This window comes from Acipenser ruthenus, chromosome 1, assembly GCF_902713425.1.
Source record: "Acipenser ruthenus chromosome 1, fAciRut3.2 maternal haplotype, whole genome shotgun sequence".
Lineage (NCBI taxonomy): Eukaryota > Metazoa > Chordata > Actinopteri > Acipenseriformes > Acipenseridae > Acipenser > Acipenser ruthenus.
Window position 1 is genome coordinate 117,901,480 of NC_081189.1, and position 22,593 is coordinate 117,924,072.

The 22,593-nt window shown below is 42.5% G+C and overlaps 1 protein-coding gene across 2 annotated transcripts in view; it reads right to left on the reverse strand.

Moving 5' to 3' along the window:
• Positions 1 to 4,106: 4,106 nt before the first annotated feature.
• Positions 4,107 to 22,593, reverse strand: part of LOC117421192 (GDNF family receptor alpha-4-like) — a 94,896-nt gene continuing 76,409 nt past the window's right edge. Inside the window, exons 6-9 of one of the 2 annotated variants that reach the window (XR_009330717.1) lie at positions 20,569 to 20,703; positions 19,138 to 19,298; positions 5,427 to 6,952; positions 4,107 to 5,358 (exon numbers count right to left, since the gene is read on the reverse strand). Coding sequence is in view for 1 of the 2 variants with exons in the window: in XM_059034672.1 (XP_058890655.1) it covers positions 6,818 to 6,952; positions 19,138 to 19,298; positions 20,569 to 20,703 (431 nt within the window). In the remaining variant the exon portion in view is untranslated. Of the gene's footprint in view, positions 6,953 to 19,137; positions 19,299 to 20,568; positions 20,704 to 22,593 lie in introns of both variants that reach the window. The other variant, XM_059034672.1, reaches the window with a different exon arrangement.

The following is a 22,593-nucleotide window of genomic DNA, read 5'->3' on the forward strand; positions in this document are numbered from 1 at the left end:
ATTGGCCGCAACAAGCCCTGCATCTCAATCCAATTGAGCACGGTCTGGTGGAACCTGAGTGACGCTGTCCTCATCCTACCTCGCTGCGTGACTGGATTTGCAAGCCAGAACCTTGTGGAGTCTGCCACGTCAGGTCAAGGCTGTGATCAGGACAAACTGTGATACAGGTCCGAAGTGGCCAGCCTGGCAGTGCAGACTGCTCGTACAGGGGCTGCAAATCAAGCCGTTTGCCTCATCGAACTGTGGGATTGTTCAGCCAGCTTGTCAAGCACATCCTTGCTTCTCTTGCCCACACAAGATGCTTGTACGAGCATGGTGTTTGCAAATAAACCAGCAGGAAACTACCTAATCTGCTTGGGCAGTACTGCCTCATTCTGTCAGCCTGGTAATGACATGGCTGTCAAAGAGCAAGACGGAGTGACAGTGAAACTGGGGTGGCATATCCTTTTAAACACTTCATATAAATTGCTTAGAACAAGAAAGGCCTTTGGGATCAACAGCCATGTTCAATTTGTTATCTCGGTTTTCAAGAAAAAGCTAAACCTGCAACTTCTAGGTGAAGCCAGAAGCCAAATTAGCATTTTGTCAGATAATATTTTTACATTATTTATTTAACGCTCTCAGCACTTAATTTTACATATGGATGACACAGGGATAACTAATTAAAAAGCTTGCGTCTTTATATCTCTGCTCATTATTATTTTTTTAGCATAAGTATTTGAATGATTTTTGGTCTGCAGGTTTGAGTGGACTTCTTTCCTTTACTGTGAGATTGGTCTGCAGGTTTGAGTAGCCTACTCTTTCCTTTACTGTGAGATTGGTCTGCAGGTTTGAGTGGACTTCTTTCCTTTACTGTGAGATTGGTCTGCAGGTTTGAGTAGCCTACTCTTTCCTTTACTGTGAGATTGGTCTGCAGGTTTGAGTAACCTACTCTTTCCTTTACTGTGAGATTGGTCTGCAGGTTTGAGTAACCTACTCTTTTCTAGACCTGTATACATGTCTGCAGTGTTGAAAAATATAACCTATTTCTGCAAATAAACATTCATATTTTCCCAAGTGCCACTGAACGCCATGTGGCAAGCACCATAAAATAGTAAGGGAAATAAAGTTAAAGCTACTTGGTGCTAAGTAATTCATTAACATTTCTCCCACCCCATACTCACCCATACATTTCAGATTTCCCAAAAAAATTGGATATGTTTTCAAATGATTAAATACAAGGTAATGGCCTGAACATTCCTGTGGTCCTGTGGTATATGTGCTTTTATTTAGGTTGTATTTTTTTGTCACAAGTTGTTTTTAAATTCACAATCTACAGTAGTTTTGTTCAGCTCTGGTGTAGCTATGGATTAGTAGCAAAGTTGCTTTTGAATTATTTGCTTGCTAAACTAGTTAATCTGTTGACTTCATCTAAACAGGAGTGGCAATGCTTGAGGCTTCTAGCAGTGCTGCCAGCCATAACCCTCAACACTCAGTCACAGAATCTATACTGTAATAGTAAATGCATTTAGTTCTGTATTACAGGATGCCGGACACACACAACAATATATAAGATACTAACGTTAAAACAGGTTATTTCTCATCGTTAATATCTGTACGATAATAAATGTGTTACTGGTTTGATAATAGCCAGAGGGGACTGAATTTAGAAAATTCAATGACACAGTATTGTTTTTTATTAAATTGCTTTATTTTGTATTGTACTGTATTGCTACACACAGTATAACACCATGGAGTATTTTATAATTATGGATGAGAAACTGTCTGGGATGCCTTCAGGCTGCCGGGAATCGAAGATCACCCTTCTCAGCATTAAAGTATGATGCTGGATATGATGAAAAGCAACTTTTTCACTAGACAGGAATGAGTTTCTTTATTGTATAGAAAGGGTTCATAATATACACTGTTAAACACAGCAAGGGGCACAATGTGCCAGAGACACATACAGTAGGGCCTTGTCCATGTCCAAACCTTTTTCTAAAGTGTGTAATGTCACTTCGAGGCAGCGAGTTGAATGCAGTTGAGGATATGCAGTCCATATTTGCTTATGTTTCTTGTGATTTATTTGTCATTCATTGCTAAATGTAGGGCTGCCACCTCCTGAGGTACAAAATAAATGAGACTTCTGAACGGAAAGGGGTCATTAAAAGTTTAAACCCTCTTTAGAAGTCCTATATTCATCCTAAAGGTAACATTCATAATATTACTACTTTTGTATAGTGTGCTCAATCTACGGTGCTAGTATTTCATCTACTGTGCATGGACGTGGAAGCATATGATTAAATAATGGTGATCTTTGCATCCTGGGAAGGCATATTGAAAATCTTTAACCCGCCAACGCTACATTGGTTTGGGAGACCTGGTTCGGAAACTCAGTTTTAGAAAATTCATCACCTCCCATGGCTATTGCTAAAGACCCCTTTCTATCCACTAAAACCTAGATTTGTTTAAAAAGAATCAACAGACATTTCAAATACATCAAGCAACAGGAAGCAATGCGATTTATTGTTTAAAGCTGCATTTGCTGCTGTTTCAGGACTGTTGCGGTGGTTCAAGGAGAAAAGTTACTGGTTTCCCATTAAACGCAGTCACACCCTTGTCTACAATTTGATTACATGGTTGACCACACTAACATCCTCTGTAAAAGCTGCATTCATCACTGCCAGCCTTTTATAGATGCATACTTTGTAGATACTGTTATCAGCTGAAGCCTTTTAACATTAGAACCGCCATGCGGGTCAATTTGACCCATTTTAGATTTAAAATGTTAATTACTCTTCCGTTGTAAATTGTATGTGTGTCCGTTTTTAACTTTTCCTAAATATATGAATTAAATATCATAACAACGTTTAATGGCCAGAATTGCAAAAATGATAATGTTGTAAACAATTCTACCTAGAATCGTCATGTGGGTCAATTTGACCCATGTATAACAATGCATGTTTTTTTTTTTTAATATAACGTAAGATATTCTATTTTTTTTGTAAATGCAGCAAACAAGACATGCCACCACCTCCTCTAGCACATGTGTTTTTAATTTTTTTTTTTATTTCAAGCCTTTCTTTGTTTGTAGAATGACTATGAGACAGAGATTGCTATGATTATGGATTTGTACAATTGCACCAAGATGCCAACTCAGTGAAAGCCTGTACTTTATTTCTAAATGTCCCTGGGAGACAGCAATCCTTCATTTTGTTCCAGAAATGCAACATGAATATATCAGAAGGAAATATTTAATCTTGAAAGTAGTCATTTTGATTGGAATACGGCAAGCTGCACTCAGACGCACACAGCAAACTGAAATGACAGGTAGGATAATAACTTATGTGCCTAATATGAAACGTATGTTACATATTTTTTTATATATTACTTTCAGAAAAAAAATATTTCAGTTTTACAGGTTTCTAGGTACCAGTTTACAAGTGTTTACACAATAGTTTACAACACAGCTCCTGGATGCAGGCACAGTCAGCTGGCAGACGCGTACACTCCTCCATAGAGTACAATGCATCCATCATACCGGAAGTAGTTTTATATTTTCTTTTTGTGTAGTATTAGAAACAATGATTTCGGTTTTATAGATTTGTGTGTACAGCAGTGTGGAGTAGTGGTTAGGGCTCTGGACTCTTGACCGGAGGGTCGTGGGTTCAATCCCAGGTGCGGGACACTGCTGCTGTACCCTTAAGCAAGGTACTTTACCTAGATTGCTCCAGTAAAAACCCAACTGTATAAATGGGTAACTATGTAAAAATAATGTGATATCTTATAACAATTGTAAGTCGCCCTGGATAAGGGCGTCTGCTAAGAAATTAATAATAATAATAATATACCCGTTTGCACCTGTACACGCGTATATGTACATACCTGTTTCTTTTAAAATGTATATTTTATTATATTTTTTCACTGCAGTTGTGCTGTATATGCAAAATAAAGCCTTTTATGTTTCATTTTCCATTTAAATATTATTTATTTTTTAGCAGAGGCCCTTATCCAGGACGACTTACAATTGTTACAAGATATCACATTATTTTTACATACAATTACCCATTTATACCGTTTGGGTTTTTACTGGAGCAATCTAGGTAAAGTACTTTGCTCCAGGGTACAGCAGCAGTGTCCCCCCACCTGGGATTGAACCCACGACCCTCCAGTCAAGAGTCCAGAGCCCTAACCACTACTCCACACTGCTGTCCCATAAATATGTTGTTTCTGCGATGCAAATGTTAGATATGATGTTCATGAATAAAACTTTCCAGTTGTATCAGATAGTATGTCTCATTTTCATGACGGAGCAGTTTAAAAATGTATGGGTCAAAGTGACCCACGTGGCGGTTTTAGTGTTAAAACTGAACTATGCAGAATAGCTTGGTTTCATCCATATCCCCACATCATTGAATAAAGAGTGAATCCACCAACTGTCTTATCTGTTTGCTTTTATTGTCAATAATAACATGAATCTGGATATTTAGAAATCCACAAGCAATTGTGTCCCTCTGATTGATGTCAAGTGATTCACCCTGAAGGAAGAGGTCTGTCTCCACCAAGTCTAACTAGGTCATTTCAAAACGGCTTCTCTTTAACACATGGAGTCACAATACACTGGTTCAATCATGGCTAGTAATACACCCTTCACATGATCTGCTTTGTACAAAAGGATCGCTCCTCGTCAACCGAGATGCTCAAATATCAAATAAGTCACACATACGGCATATGTCAATGTTTCCTGTTTTTTTATGGCTGAAGTTATACATGTGTCCTTGGATGTATGACAAGGTCAGACAGTTCTGTTGGGCTGTGCCTATTTCTCATCTCAGGATCTGTGACCTTCCCTTGGTCTATGACAAGGTCAGTACAGTTCTGTTGGGCTGTGCCTATTTCTCATCTCAGGATCTGTGACCTTCCCTGGGTCTATGACAAGGTCAGTACAGTTCTGTTGGGCTGTGCCTATTTCACATCTCAGGATCTGTGACCTTCCCTTGGTCTATGACAAGGTCAGTACAGTTCTGTTGGGCTGTGCCTATTTCACATCTCAGGATCTGTGACCTTCCCTGGGTCTATGACAAGGTCAGTACAGTTCTGTTGGGCTGTGCCTATTTCACATCTCAGGATCTGTGACCTTCCCTTGGTCTATGACAAGGTCAGTACAGTTCTGTTGGGCTGTGCCTATTTCACATCTCAGGATCTGTGACCTTCCCTTGGTCTATGACAAGGTCAGTACAGTTCTGCTGTCTGTGCATATTTCACATCCCAGGATCTGCTGTAGATAGAGGCCTCTACTGTATTTGCAGGGTCATTTCTTTAAACTCCAAACTAACACTAATTTATATCATCTCAATGTCCTACTATTTATTTTTGTACCTGTTGAATCATCCTATTCTCTAACACTACTTTATATCATCTCAATGTCCTACTATTTATTTTTGTACCTGTTGAATCATCCTATTCTCTTTGTTCTGTGTGATGCTCTATTGGTGCTTCTGCTGAAATCATCTGCCATGCTTACGAACTAAAAAAAAAACCGCTTCTGAAAAGACTGCTCAAGGCTGAAGTGAGTTGGGAAGCATGCAACGGTAATATGCTTCCCCACCTCACTGGGGAGTGTTTTAAGAAGCATAGCTGTAATAATGACTTTAATCTTATACTATGTAGCTGCTGTATGTCGATATGCTACAAAAAATACAATTTGGAATTCATGTCTACTTTAACATCATTATTAATTCAGCCGTTGCTTGTACTTTATATATGACATGGTACCTATGTAGAGAGAGATGGCCTATGTTCATGGATACACAAGAACGAGACATTTTGCAAGTCCCAATAGTCTGTTCTTGAGAGAGGTATCATGAAGCGCAATTCAAAGCCTGTGCATGACTTACTTTTGCACACATTGGCAGGGTCAAGTTGGGTTGAAGAAATGACTCTGAAATAAACAAGGTCTATCTATCTATCGAATATCCTGATATGTAGAGAGCTGAACTTTGCAACAGAGCCATGCACTCCTCCCACCTTGGGGGATGAACACTGGGTAAAATGAGGGGTCACAAGCAACTCAGGCTGATATCTGCAATACTAACAGTGGAGGCAACCAAAACATGAAAAGCCCAAAATATCAGGTAGTTGTGTCGTCACATGTGAACCGCTGTTTGTCTGTGGTTACCGTTCAAAGCAGATTGCTCAGCACTGTTCCATTTCCCAAATTCAGATGGATTGACGACAACATTGGCCGAACAGATTAGTCTACTGAAAAGTTTTATTGTTAAGCAGATGGACACAAATAGCTCTTCTTTTGCCAGTTCCATTTCAGCAGTGACCCAGTTTCAAGTCTGTTTTCTTCTTGCTCTGCACTTCTCACACAAAGCTAACTTTGCACCAGTTCAAACAACTTCATAGTGTTACGCACTGTGTCTTTTGTCTTAAAAGGATGACCTCAGAGTTTAAGAACATGTTACTTGTTGTGTCAGTAAAATAACACCAGTTGGTTTGGTGAGAGGGAAATAAAATAAGAAAAGCAATTTGGTATTGTGAGCAGCTCATCAAAGTGTATATAAAAAAAGGGGGATGTGCTTCATTAAAGGAATGTTTCAGTAAAAAGTTTGTCCGAAAGGCTATGCAAAAAGATGCTAAAGCAGTTCTATTAACAAAGGTACACAACGCAGCAGCAGGGAAGAGTCTGTTGGTTTCTTCCATCGCCTATTGTGGTGGTCTGGGTGTCAAATATAAATAGTCCTCTTTCCTCTCCAGGACGCAAAAGATAACATAAGAAAGCACTCGGTGGGTGAGTTACAAAGGTCCCATGGTCCAGCAGCTGTGTCGCCCCCTAGTGGAGGCAGTAGTAGGAGAGCATGAGCAGCAGGGGGCTCCAGAGTCCCAGTTTCAGAATGGACGGCGCGCCACTGGAAATGTCTGGGGATGCCTGAGTTGACTTGCTCCACAGCTCCCCCTCCTGGGCATCCTGGAAACATACAGCATTATTTAATCTATTGAAAAGACAGCAGGGAACATTCAATTTATCTGAACGCAGGCAGATCTAATACCCAATTATTAAAATTAGGGGACTTTGTTAAACAAACAATATAACGGTGACTTAGCTTCGTCCTATTTTTAATATTTTTATTTTTTTAAATCAAGAGATCTGCCACTGTTTTAGATGTTGGATACATCCCAGTGTTACTGTGGGGAATATTAAAGATTCCTTCGTTAAACCTGGTAACTCATAGGCCTGACCATGATGCCACAAAAAGAACGTAAGCATACAGCGTTCATCAACAAACTATAATATAATATTTTTTTCAGGCTTTTTATTTATAATTTTTTATTTAGGTGCTGGTGGGGTTTATAAATAGCAAGGCATAAGGACCCCTCCTGAACAACACACTGTTTTCACTGCATATACAGTCCTTGTACCTGTTAAGATGGACAATAAGGACATTTGAACATTTGCTGTTGTTGACAATGGAAAGCAAGATTTATAAATGCCCAGGATTTACCACTTGGAGTTTGTTTTGTCTTAGTAGGTGCTTCTGGTGTATAAACATCAGTAGCATCCACGTTACAGTATTTACATTTTCTTTGGTTGCTCTACAGCACTTGTAGAGCAAAAATGACACATCTTCCCAGTCGACAATTAAATCTCCTCCCTCCCTCCTCCCTGAGTGAGTGAAACATAAGATTATTATCATAACTCTGGTTCCCTCAATTAGAAATGTAACCATTACCTGTATGGGTATTTACCTCTTAAAGACCCCAAACCTGAATGAGATATATCAAAGCTGCTTGCAGAGCCTGCTGGTTCTATTTCAGGGAACCAGGGTGTAGCAGGGCAGGGCCCTGCCTGTAAACAATATTGTTATGTGGTGATTTGGTGGTGGTTGGCAGGGATGAGGTTAATTTCCTATCCCTGCCAAAATACATGTGAGAATGTGGCTGGAGCTAATTGAATCATTGATAATTAGGCTCCAGCCACATGGTATAAAAAAGGGTAAATTCTTTTGTTTGGTGGAGGTGTTTTGAGTGAGTGAGCGAGCCCGCCGTGTATATTTTTGAAAAAGAAGTGTAGTGACGGCTAATGCCCAGCCTACCTTTTTGTATTTTGTTTAAACCTTTTGTTTTGGCCCTTGCGCCGGTTATTTTATGATTTGTTTTACTGTGAAAGTTCTGTTTTGTTTAACTGTTTTATTTTTGCTCTGTGAGCAGTGTTTTGTTTGACTTTTTTGATTTCCTTTTGTGTATTAAACTGCGCAGAAGCGCGTTAACTACAGTTTCCTTGCCTCTGAGTCTCTTTTGCCTGCCAATAACATCTGGGCCCACGACGCTACCCTGTCACACAGGGTTATGATAATAACATAACAATCCCTTTCAAGTACGAAATGTAACCATTACCATATTGGTGTGTGTGTACCAAAGCCATCGCAAGGGCAAGATTGCAGAATGACTGGAATGTTACAAGGCAAAGCCAAAGGCTACCTTGCACGTTTCCATTTAGAACCCCAGTAACAAGTAGCTAGGGCTAACAAATTGAGGGAGCAGCTCACCTCTATGTCTGTATTGTAAGGCTAGGCTGAGAAGCCACCCTTAACACTCTTGTTCCAAAACCAGGGTGTGAGGGCGAGACCCACACTGTAATATTGAACTGCCTGTCTTATTGTGATTATTATTCTACTGGCGGTTAGAGCCGTGGTTTATTATGTATTGTGCATGCTGTTGATCAAGTGTGTTTGATATATGATGGTGTGTTGCTGTAATTAGATTAGGGTGCTTCCATTAATGAAGTTGCCATAGCTATACATGCGGAACAAGGGTTCTGTTATAGCTATATGTTCGGTAATCTTCCAAGGGGTAATGCTAATTCAGTCTTTACTGGTAATAGTTAAGGACAAAAGAATAACAATGACAATGATAATAGTAACGACTAAACAATTTAAAAAGACGGTATTCATGCAGATTAAACAAATGCGTATAAATGAGAAGAAACATGTGTAATGTAAAATATATAAATGTTTTATTGTAAAAGTATGAATGTTAAATAAGAGTTTATTTGTGTTTAAAATCATTCCAGGTGTAAATGTTTATTGAATAATGAATCCTGTTAGGAGCAGGCGGGGCTGGAGATTATAAATGCTGTGTCTTTCCGTAGGAGAGAGAATTACTAGGTCAGTCATTATATTTACAACCTGTTAGTCTGTGAGCATCAATTGTCATATTTGGAGTGAAGTATCCAGTGCAAAATAAATATTTATACCTGTGACCACTTCCAAGTGCCTGTTTCCTGCATTGCAAAAACCTCTGTGTTCCTGAGAGAATAAGGTGGGGGTAAGCTTGGACCATCACCCCATTACAGATGGTGGCAGCGACGGGATACAACGCCTCTGAAGAGACCCCGAGGGAGACTTCCTAAGGAGATCCTCTCATGGCCGGAGATTGTCCTGAGGATTTCGGTTTGGAACCAGAGTGTTGAATGCATGCGGCGGATGTTTGCTCTGCTGTTTCTGTGAGTGAGTTCACTGCATCGCCAGATTGCGACAGTGTTGTCCAGTGTTTGGAGACCTGGACTCGGTGCCGGTTCGTCGGTGAGTGGACTGTCTTCTTATACCTGCCTGCTAAGTCGTCATCGTTGGGAGGAAGGAGCCCACAGCTGTGTCTACACTGTTTGCAGTCTGTAGAACCTAGTTAAGATATGTGGAGTAGCCCACACTTCTGCATTCCATATGTCCTGCACTGGGCAGAGTGTATGGAGCTGTTTCTCCCTGTCAGACTGGAAAGGAGGTGGATGGAATTCAACAGACTGGTTGAGATGGAATGCCGAGATCGTCTTCAGCAAAAAGGCAGGATTGGTATGGAGCATAACTTTTGTTCTGGCCTCTGTAAAACAATAAGCAGGCTTTTGCAATGGAGAATGCCTGCATCTCACTCAGCCGCTTTGCGGAGATGATGATTTGAGCGATAAATATTTCAGCTCAGCAGAATGCATGGGCTGAAATAGAAGACCCGGAGACATTCTCATACCTAAAAGCCCCACTGCAGTCTTTGATGGATGCATTCCAAACACTGTAAATAGTATAACGAAAGGAGAAACAGTCGGATTTAGTCGTTGCCAATTATTTTTTATTATTTTCTCCCAATTTGGAATGGCCAATTATTTTATTATGCTCAGCTCACCGTTACCACTCCTGCACTGAAGACGAACACACACTGTCCTCCGAAGCGTGTGCCGTCAGCCGACCACTTTTTTTCACACTGCGGACTCACCATGCAGCCACCCAAGAGCTACAGCGTTGGAGGACAACGCAGCTCTCGGGCAGCTTACAGGCAAGCCCGCAGGCGCCCGGCCAGACTACAGGGGTCGCTGGTGAGCGGTGAGCCGAGGACACCCTGGCAGACCTAACCCTCCCTCCCCCCGGGCGGCGCTCGGCCAATTGAGAGCCGCCCCCTGGGAGCTTTTTACAGAAGTGCAGCAGCACAACAAGTTATAAAAAAGTCAAATTTCTTTTTCTTTTTTTCTGCTTTTATAGACAGAAGGGTATTCCTTTACCTTGAGTCTAAGGCTGTTCACAATCAGCACAGGTAATGCGCTTCTCCACACATGCAGTGCACTTTCCACACACCGCCTTTCTGCACAGGGCACAGCTGCCCAAAGTTGTATTTTTATTATTATTATTATTAATTGTTTATTTAGCAGATACCTTTATCCAAGGCGACTTACAGCGACTAGGGTGTGTGAACTATGCATCAGCTGCAGAGTCACTTACAACTATGTCTCACCCGAAAGACGGAGCACAAGGAGTTTAAGAGATTTGCTCAGGGTCACACAATGAGTCAGTGGCTGAGCTGGGATTTGAACCGGGGACCTCCTGGTTACAAGCCCATTTCTTTAACCACTGGACCACACAGCCTCCTTATTGCACTTGCCAACCTGGCATTGGTGTCTCTTGCGGCTGTCAACGGGGTTGCCAGCTTCAGCTCTGGGTACATGCTTGGCAGTCTCCCTCTGTTCCAAATAACTCTGGCGAAGTTCCTGTGCTAACTATAAAATACATTGTCTCCTTGGTAAATGTGGCAACTACCAAAAAAGGCACCAGCATTTGAAAAGGGTGATTGAAAAACAAGACTGTCAATCATTCAGTCAGGCAGATAGTAGAGACTAATCTAATTACAGCTAAACACATTGCAGACTGGTAAATAAAAATAATAAAGTAGAATACTGTTCTGTATAATCAAAATACAATTGTTTTCTGTGTGGCCATCAATGTGACTGCTCCCGGGGCTTTTAGGTATAATGTAATATATCTCCTTTATTTCTGCACTCCTGTGTTTGATGATTTGTGAGAATATTTAATACATACACACAGAAAGGTATATGAACGCGCAGCCCCATGTGTGTTACACAAGTGGAGAAAATTAAATTTTAAAACCAAAAACCGCCAAAATGACTGCTGCGGTGCTGCTAGTGTTAAGCACCACGTTTAACCTCCAGTGATGAACAATAGCCTTCATAGGTGGCCGAAGCCACTGAGCCACTTTCAAAAATTGCCCTGCCAAGAAGTGAGCTCCTGGGCAGACCCAAGTCAATTTTGCCCTTTAACGTGGAAGGGGATTTACCTTTATCAAAAAGGTCCTGCAAAAACTGCAGCATAACTGTCATGGGACATGTCGTGGGGTCAAACCCACGTGGCAGACACCTTGTCTGAAAAACACCCCATTCTACCCGTTCTGGGAATGTGTGGGCACTGCTCTGGCATTTTGTAGGGTGTCAATAACCATATTGGACAGACCCAGATGGCTCAAATGCAGCCGTTCAGGGGCCAGACCCAGAGCTGCAGGCTTGATGGTTCGGATGCCATAAGGTCCCCCGTGCCTGACTGAGCAGGTCGTGGCACTTGGGCAGTCTCCATGGCTGGCCGCTCAGGAGCTGCATCAGGGCTGAAAACCAGAGTCTCGGAGCACCTTGGCCCAGTCCTACCTGATTTTCTCCAGAGACAGCGGGAGCAGGGCGAGCGGTGGGAAAGCATATAACAGTTACCTCGGCCACTGGTGTGGCAGGCATCTACTGCCAGTGGGTCTCCGCCTCCTATTATGGTGAACCAGAGGGGACAGTGGTTTGATTCCTTGGAGGCAAAGAGAGTTATCTCTGTTCTTCCGAACCTCTTTGAAATGAGGCTCACCACCTCAGGGTGAAGCCTCCACTGAGGCGCTGGGAACTCTACTTGAGAGGAGGTCTGCGGCCCAGTTTGTCATTCCGGGCAGATGTACTGCCCGCAGTGAGAGGAGGTTCTCATGTGCCCAGAGCAAAAGCTTTTGGGCCATGCGATGGAGATTGGGCGACCTGAGACCGGCCTGGTGGTTGATGTAAGCCACCACTAAGAACATAAGAAAGTTTACAAACGAGAGGAGGCCATTCAGCCCATCTTGCTCGTTTGGTTGTTAGTAGCTTATTGATCCCAGAATCTCATCAAGCAGCTTCTTGAAGGATCCCAGGGTGTCAGCTTCAACAACATTACTGGGGAGTTGGTTCCAGACCCTCACAATTCTCTGTGTAGAAAAGTGCCTCCTATTTTCTGTTCTGAATGCCCCTTTATCTAATCTCCATTTGTGACACCTTGTTTCTTTTTCCAGGTCTAAAAAGTCCCTTTGGTCGGCATTGTCAATACCTTTTAGAATTTTGAATGCTTGAATCACCGCATAGTCTTCTTTGTTCAAGACTGAATAGATTCAATTCTTTTAGCCTGTCTGCATACAACATGCCTTTTAAACACAGAATAATTCTGGCTGCTCTTCTCTGCACATTTTTTAGAGCAGCAATATCCTTTTTGTACCGAGGTGACCAGAACTGAACACAATATTCTAGATGAGGTCTTACTAAAGCATTGTAGTTTTAACATTACTTCCCTTTATTTAAATTCAACACTTTGCACTATATAACCGAGCATCTTGTTGGCCTTTTTTATAGCTTCCCCACATTGTCTAGATGAAGACATTTCTGAGTCCACATAAACTCCTTGGTCTTTTTCATGGATTCCTTCTTCAATTTTAGTATCGCCTATATGATATTTATAATGCACATTTGTATTGCCTGCGTGCAGTACCTTACACTTTTCTCTATTAAATGTAATTTGCCATGACTGCCCAGTTCGGAATGCTGTCTAGATAATTTTGAATGACCTTTGCTGCTGCAACAGTGTTTGCCACTCCTCCTATTTTTGTGTCGTCTGCAAATTTAACAAGTTTGCTTACTATACCAGAATCAAAGTCATTAGTGTAGATTAGGAATAGCAGAGGACCTAATACTGATCCCTGTGGTACTCCACTGGTTACCTCGCTCCATTTTGAGGTTTCTCCTCTAATCAGTACTTTCTGTTTTCTACATGTTAACCACTCCCTAATCCATGTGCATGCATTTCCTTGAATCCCTACTGCATTCAGTTTAATTTGAGAATTAATCTTTTATGCTGGACTTTGTCAAAAGCTTTCTGGAAATCTAAATAAACCATGTGATATACTTTGCAATTATCCATTGTCGATGTTGCATCCTCAAAAAAATCAAGCAGGTTAGTTAGACACGATCTCCCTTTCCTAAAACCATGCTGACTGTCTCCCATGGTAGTTACCATATAGGTAATTTTCCATTTTGGATCTTATTATAGTTTCAAGATTACATATAATAGAAGTCAGGCCTATTGGTCTGTAGTTACCTGGTTCACTTTTGTCTCTCTTTTTGTGGATCGGTATCACGTTTGCAATTCTACAGTTTGTCGGTACAAACCCTGTGTCAAGAGACTGTTGCATGATCTTGGTTAGCGGTTTGTAAATAACTTTTCATTTCTTTGAGTACTATTTGGAGGATCTCATCCAGTCCAGGGGATTTGTTTATTTTAAGAGCTCATAGCCCCTTTAACACTTCTGCCTCTGTTATGCTAAAGTTATTTAAAACTGGACATGAATAGGTTAACATGTGGGGCATGTTGTCCGTATCCTCCTTTGTAAAAACTTGTGAAAAGTAATCATTTAATATATTTGCTATTTTTTTCTCTTTGTCTATGATTTTGCCATTTGTATCTCTTGGACATTTTCCCTCCTCCTTGAATATTCTCTTGCTGTTATAATATTGGAAAAACTTTTTGGAATTGGTTTTAGCCCCCTTAGCAATGCTCATTTCTCTCTCTTGGCCTTTCTAACTTCCTTTTCGACAGTTCCAATTACTCTTTCTGTGTACTTTGTTCTTGGTCACTTTTAAACGCTCTGTAAAGTGTCGTTTTCACTGTTGTGTTGTCTGTACATACAAGCACATGTCTTCCTTGAACCTGCAGAAAATTCTGCAAGGCCAGGTAAACTTCCTACTGTTCCAAAAACATTGATGTGGAGACCCTGCCACACACCTTGCACCCCCCTGCCATTTCACACAGCTCCCCATTCAAGGCTGGATGCATCCGTGGTGACGATCTCCTTTCTGGTGACACTGCCCAGCAGTACGCCAAGGCGTAGATGGGCAGGATGTTTCCACCAAGAGAGTGCTTTTAGACAGTGAAGAGACACTGTCAATAGGCGGTCACTGTTCAACCAGGCTTGCAGAGGGAACATGCGCCATTGACCCACTCCTAGATAGGAGGCTGCTGAGAAGGCATGAACCCAACCGTTGAAAGCGGCCGGTGGCAAGTTCTGTGTGGGCCTCTGCCTGTGCTGGAGACTGGGCGCAAATGAGCCAATCGTCCAAGTAATTGAGCACTGATGCCTCACATACAGGTTGACCTGTCTGAGGTCGAGGATATGTCTGAGGCCACCATCCCACTTTGGCACTAGGAAGTACCTGGAGTAGAACCCTGCCTCCATCTGGAGGGGGCCTATCATGCGGATAGCCCATTTCTGCAGCACAGCTGCTACCTCCTGAGACACCACCGCGGCATCCTGTGGGTCCGTGACTGATGTTATCTTCATGTCCCGAAAGGGAGGGGGACTGTGCTTGAACTGCAGTGAGTAGCCAGTCTGAACAGTAGTAAGCACCCAGATGTCTGTGGTACACTGACGCCAATACTCCAAACGGCTCCCTGAAAAGGGGCCCTGGCCTGTGGCAGCTAACTCCTAGAGCTGCTGCACAGCTTGTGACTTGACTTTTGGCTTCTGTCTGCGCTGGGCAGTGGAACTTAAAGCCTCTGCGGCAAGCAGCCACGGGCCTGTTCTGAACATCACCTCTGGTGGCAGGCGCAGACGGCTGTGCTGGTCGTTGAGGCTGCTGAGCCTAGGGCGCCAGTTTGACACTGGTTTATGCACTGGTTTGCGCACTGGGGTGGTCGCTTAGTAAGCTCATTCAATGGATTCCCACACGCGGTGAGAGCGCTGCAGCATCTCGTCCACCACAGGACCAAATGTATGCCCTGGTGTAATAGAGGAATCCAACAGTGGTGCTTTGTCCCTGTCAGGCACGTGTGCCTGGGAAAGCCACAGCTGATTACGTGCAGTTATCAGTGCAGCCAGGTTCCTGCCTACAGCCTGCCCATTGAGCTTTGCCACATGGAGCAGGTTCTTACTAACCAGGTGCAGCTTATCCAGTGAGGGCCTGTGTCTGTCAGAAAGGGACCTAAGCAAATAGGACTGGTAGGCTACCAGAATACTATTATAATTGACTGGGCATGTGGCGAACACACTGGCTGAATAGGCACGTTTGAAGGTAACGTCTGAGCACCCGGCACTGCTTGTTGGGTCAGGTAGTGTCCTTGGGCAGGTGCGGTAAGGCGCCTGTACCAAGGTTGCAATTGAAGCCTCCACCAGCGGAAAATGGGCCAGGTCCAGCTTCTTGCATCATGCACCCTGTATAGGGTGTCCATTGACCAGGAAATAGCAGGAGCTGGACTGGATTTCAGGAGATATGGTAGGCTCATCATCAAAGATGGACTGCCTTGTTTCTCCTTCTGTAGGCCAGGGCACTTGCAAAATTGCAGTGGCCCTCTTGATCAGTGGTAGAAGCTCTGCCGCCAGGGAAAGCTTAACCGCAGGAGATATGCCGTCGGACTCCTCATCCTCAGATGGGAACGCCAGCTCCTGTTTGCCCACTGCACCGAACGTTCACACAGTAATTCTGCTAGAACCGTTCCTTGGTGGGAAATAGCTTCCCAGAGCTTCTCCATCTGCCGATCGTTTGGAACGGTGACTTCTCCTCCTCCTCCTCCTCCTCCTCCTCTGAGGAGGAGAAGCAGAGGAAGATGGTTCCCTGCATGGGCTACTTTCCCGGGTGCGTCACCCGGTCTCACTTGGCACAGAGCCATGGGGTTAGGATGCAGCCACCTCTAACAGAGGGTGATGGGGAAGAGCATTGTGCAGCAGTAAGGAACGTGTGCAAAACTCACAGAAACTGCGGTTCCCCAGTGCCTCCTTGGCATGCACTGGCCCCAGGCAGGAAGAGCATCTGCTGTGCTTGTCCTTAACAGGCAGACTGGCCTTGCGTGTCTCACAGGGATAAAACTCAGGCATGATGCAAGAAGCAAGCAATGCAGTGTACAGTATACAGATGTACAGGTGCTGCCTCAATCTGCTTATAGATAGCAACCGGGCGGGTCAAGACCTGAACAAAACTGGTTTGGTACCGGACAGGGGTGTTTAGCGGTCCATGTAGGACCAGGTAAAAGCCAGGACAGTACGTTACAGGGTTCGAACTGGGCCGGTTCGGTGAATTTAGCACCGGGTCAGTATGGTACGGTACTGGGTCGGTGACCTCGGTACCGTATGGTACAAGTTGATCTGTTCCCAGTCACCACGGGTAGCAATGTACAGGGATGCCCATCTGTATAAGTATGATAGAGAGCGAATGAATCCTAGTCAACAATCTCCCTCCCAATCTGTTTAACAGGAACAGAGTGCCTCGTACTGGTTGGTCTGGCAGTCATTCCAGGGTCAGAAGCCAGCCATCCAGGAAGGGGGCAGAGTCATAATGCCCAAAGTCATCGCCCTGAAGTGGTACGCGATGTGTCAGTCATGGATTGGAGGAGACGTGACTGAACTAGCTATCGCAGGGGGCGTGACTAAGGGTGTATTTGTGGATGTGACGATGTAATCTGCTCTTTTCATGTGATTATAAGAATGACTGAGAAAGGAAATGTGATAAGTGTATCATGAGTGTTAAGTGTTTTGTTTGTTTCTAACTCTCTGTGCTTGTCATTATAGAAGGCTAACCTCTGGGAGCTGTAGCTAAACTGCCAGCAATTAAACCCGGACTCCACTTCACCATTGTGCACAAATAAACTTGTAAATCACCACTTTCACTAAGAGCACTCACTCTGGACATGTGACCGTGGTGTGTTTATGTGTGTCTTGTTTAGTGTATTATTATTTCGGGACTGAGCAATACACATCATCGTGTAGAGCCAGGTATTATTATTTGTCAGCAAATAAAGAGCTGCTTTTTCACAGTGAACTGTCTTGTGTCTATCATTCCTGAGCACCGCATCAACACTGCACCTGTACATTACAAACCACTTTGCCACAGTAAGCCACTGGCAAAACCACTCAGTCAGTACACACACAAAACTGCGGGAAGTCTGCTTGTTAGATGGTGCTAACAGCAGTCACCAAAACGGCATCAAGGTACTGTGGATGAGATTGCAAGCAATCAACACCTGAAGCTCATACCTTGGTCCTACACAGTGCTGCTGAGCCTAGCAGCTGCTCTCACTGTATGTGTGCAAAGCACCACGTTGTATATCGGCCTCCAAGTAGTCATTGTAAAAGAAACAGAAAACACAACAGAAACTTCTCTACAAACAGGAATACAATATTACAGTAAATGTCAGAATAAAATTTCCCGTAACAAAACACGAGATATAATAACTCCAGCCGGAGCTATTATAGTAGCCTGGAGGGAGAGCGCAAGTCAGCCAACTTACGTTGCTGGATCCTTGGGAAGGAGCGACTTACGCTGCTGGATCCTTGGGAAGGAGCGACTGAATTGCTGGATCCTTGGAAAGGAGCGACTTACGCTGCTGGATTCTTGGGAAGGAGCGACTTACGCTGCTGGATCCTTGGGAAGGAGCGACTGATCTCCTGGATCCTTGGGAAGGAGCGACTTACGCTGCTGGATCCTTGGGAAGGAGCGACTGAGCTGCTGGATCCTTGGGAAGGAGAGACTTACGCTGCTGGATCCCTGGGAAGGAGCAACTTACGCTGCTGGATCCTTGGGAAGGAGCGACTGAGCTGCTGGATCCTTGGGAAGGAGTGACTTCTGCTGATGGATCCTTGGGAAGAAGTGACTTACGCTGCTGGATCCTTGGGAAGGAGTGACTTACGCTGATGGATTCTTGGGAAGGAGCGACTTACCCTGCTGGATCCTTGGGAAGGAGCGACTTACGCTGCTGGATCCTTGGGAAGGAGCGACTGAGCTGCTGGATCCTTGGGAAGGAGCGACTTACGCTGCTGGATCCTTGGGAAGGAGTGACTTACGCTGCTGGATCCTTGGGAAGGAGCGACTTACCCTGCTGGATCCTTGGGAAGGAGCGACTGAGCTGCTGGATCCTTGGGAAGGAGAGACTAAGCTGCTGGCTTCATGCGGGGCACAAAACCACAGTGAGACATAACAAGCAACAGGCTGTAGTGCACAAATTACGCGTAATTAGTGAAAACTATTACAGTGGTTATTTTAACCCTTTGCGGTCCTATGTTGGACCTGGTCCAACATTGCAATTTTCCCTTTCCGGTCCAATGTCGGAGGTTTAAAAGGCAGTGCCTTTTAAACCTGTTTTACTGAGAAAAAAAATACTTTTAAACAGCGCGTCTAAAATAAACTGCAAGTGTGGAAATAAATTGGACCTGACGTGCCTGAGACACGTTGAATAAATGGACCACAAATGGTTAATATCAATTTTGTGTAAAAATACAATAAATACAAAATATATAGCAGATAGAGGTAACAAGTACTTATCTGAACCAGGCTTGTCCGTCAGGTTAGTCTTGAAAGGAAACATGGCGCCGAGGTCTGTGAGTGCACTGCTTTTATACCCTCGGGGGCGGGGCATGACTGTGTCACAGGCTCTGTGAGCAGCTTAGATATATCTTATTCAGGTTTCAGGGTCTTTAGGAGGTAAATATCCATATGCTAATGGTTACATTTCGTAATTGAAAGGGAACGAAATTAACATTCAGTTTCTGTTTTGGAGCTCTTACCTGGGTGGGCAGCAGCTGTCTGAAGAGGTGGTCCTCAGTTTCCTTGGTAACCGGCAGGATGGAGGCAGCCTCCTGGGGGTTGCTGGTAGGGGTGAAATGTCCGGATTGGTTGGGTGCTGCATTCAGGTCTGTTCCATTACCGAAAGCTAGAATCGCATTTTCTGTTTATGGAAAGTGATAAGATATAATAATAATAATAATAATAATAATAATAATAATAATAATAATAATAATAATAATAATAATAATAATAATAATACAGTAGTTAGTATAATGTAAAGGTAGTTTCCTAAATACTGTATTACCTACAGATGGTTAACTGATGAAATGGTTGGTTAGGGGTATGGTGTAGAGTCGGAGTACAGTGGTTTGTTTGTGGAACTGCTGGTAGGTCTCTTAAGGGTTTTGGTTTCAATACAGAGCATTTAGAAATGCCACAACCGTTTCTATTTATGAAATTTTGTTTTCCATCATATGGAAATATCAAACAACAAAATATCTAGATTCATGAGAATTCAGTTGCCCTAGTAAAAAAGGACTGCTACTTGATACATTAAATACTAGCAGAAACAATGAAAATAAATACATACAAAAATAAAAGGTAATGAGTTCCCGATGGTTTACCAGACTAGGGTTTATCAGACAGTCTGCTGAACACTTTCTAATTGTATCTCATAGTGATATCTGCTATCTGCAGTAGAAGCTAGAGTTTCTACGATTATCTAAATCCTGGCTCATTTAAAAACATCAGTTGTTCAAGGGCAAACTGTTTTGCATAACGAGTGCCCTGTAAATATGTCAAACAAGAAATTGCCCCCCCCCATTTGTATTGCAGTAGGAACGTGAATAAATCATATAGTTTTGCAGAGATCAGCTAGTCTAAATGATTAAAATATAAGGTATTTTTGTTCTATTTTTTTATATTCAAATGGATTGTGCAGACAGCTACCTTAGTCAGACAGACCCCTGGGCTTTTAAATCAGAGTTCTTACATACAGTATTAGCATGAGAAAACAAATCACTAGTCTGCTTGCTGCCTGCATACTTAACTTTTAATATATATACAGTATACACAATACAAAATAACATTTTAAAGTTGTTTCTCTGCCTAATCTCAAGCTGTGCTGGCTACTAACAACCAAACGAGCAAGATGGGCTGAATGGCCTCCTCTCATTTGTAAACTTTCTTATGTTCTTATGTATACCAATGGAGTAAAAGTGACCTACAGCACAGGACGAAGCAGAAACCTGTTACATTTTATTTCAAACATTTGCATTAAAAAAACAGGACATAAACAAAAGAATATTCAACGCATGGGAAGCGTGGGCCTGTGTGGCTAACTGTGAATGAGATGCAAGAAATAAATGCATTTTAAATCCTTGGCTTTCACTCCCTTGGGTGGAATGTGTTTAAGCTCTTTCTGCACTTACTGAGACAGTCGTTGTCTGTGAAGGAGCTGAGGAAGCTGGAACACTGTCCCTGCTGGTTGCCGCTGGAGGTGCAGGAACACATGGGTGCCACGTTAGAGGTGGAATTGTCAATGTAGTTTGGAGTTATCAAGCTGCCTAAATGCAGAAAAAACACAGTTATAAATCAACAGGAAAGTGAGTTTATTGAAGGGTAAAACGGATTCAAATCTAAGTAGTTCTGAGTTTTTTTGTATGTGTATATATATATATATATATATATATATATATATATATAGCGATTGGAAATCTTGGCCTGTCATCATAAAACCTCGTTCTGAAATTCAAACAAATCCAACTCGATGAAAACAAATATGACAGGCAGGATATAAACCGGATTATGCAGCAGTCAGCAAACCAGACGGAAACAGAGAAAAACTTTGCTAACTATATGGTATGAACTTCAAAAACATTTTTTGTTATTTATTTATGTTAATTTATTTATTGACTTATGCTGTATCAGCTATATTTAAACAAAATATATCATCATATTTACTATCCAACCTTGCCTCACTTATTTTCTTGGGGCATTATAGCCCCCTGTCGGTAACAATAGTCTTCCCTCGGGTCAATAATTTTCTACAGTCCATATTTCAGCCAGCTTCTCTTGACTTCCTGATTCAACATAAGCCTCATGCTGATCATCTGCCTCGGTCGGACCAGCATCGCTGAAAGGTCACCACATCATGTGATTTATTTGGAATCAGGAAATCCTCAAAAGGGCTGTAAGCTAGGATTCTACAGGCTTAGGTAATGCAATAGGGATTCGGATACAAAGTACAATGATGAAAATTCAGTACTGAAAAGATGAGCCCTGCTCCTGCAGTTACCAGAGCAGTGCGTTAGTGGCACAACCTAGTTACCCTGGAGCAGTGCTATTGTATTGTAAGGTACTGTCAGTAGTGCTGTAACTCGGGCGGTAATTCTTAAGAATGGTAACCTGCGATTTAATAAAATCAGGACATGCTTGCAGCCTATGTGTGTCTCTGCAACCGGGATCAAGAATCAAGAAGGTACTGAGCAACAGCATTAAAATAACCCAAAATTGTGCACAGACACACACACACACACACACACACACACACACAGTCAAATGCAACTGAGACACCAGAACTTGCTTCACTTTCACTGGTAAGACTAAAAGTAGACAAACATTTGTGAGCAGAACCTATCACAATGATTTATGTGTAAATGGTGATAGAATGTATCAAATTGGTATAGTGAAGAGCGCACTAGCTGAAATTTAGATTCCCTTTCTGATTTACTTTTTTTACAGTTCTGAGTGCTTCCTCTTCATTGTTGGTTTTGATTGGCTGGATCTTCAGGGTTTTTAACCCTTTACTTCATAGAGCACTATTAAAAGGACGCTTCATTCTAGTCACCTGCTGTCAATGTTTTACACTTCATACAGTATCCACTTAATTTGCAAATACATTATATTCCTAAGTTTACAAAGGGACATCTAAATATTTTGATATTTAGAAAAAGTCATGCAGTAAAGTGTTAATATACTCCATTCGTTCAAATGATGCTTATTTTCAGAAAAACTGCACGTTATTGCATTCTCAGCAGGCTGAGCCATACGCTGTGACTGTGGAAAGAAAGCCTTGCAGACGAGAGTCATCAATCAAAGCACTGCTGTCTGCACAGTACAGTGAGGCAAGGCTTGGATTTTTAACCTTAAAAAAAATCTCATGAGAATCATATCTGAATATACACAAAAATACCACACAATCCTTTATGTGTATACTACTGAATATGAATCGTAAAGGATTTTATTCAATTGGTTGTTCCTAATGTGATGTTTTGAAAGGAAGTTATGGTGAACATGCAATCTAGTACATCAGGTTAAAGAAATCTGATTGCAGGCCTTGCTTACAGTTCATACACTTTCTTAGTAATTTCACGGAGTGTGTGAAATTGTCCCCACCCTTTTTAATGTATTCTTCCCTGTCATTAACCAACCATCTGCTTCCCCTACTGACTGAC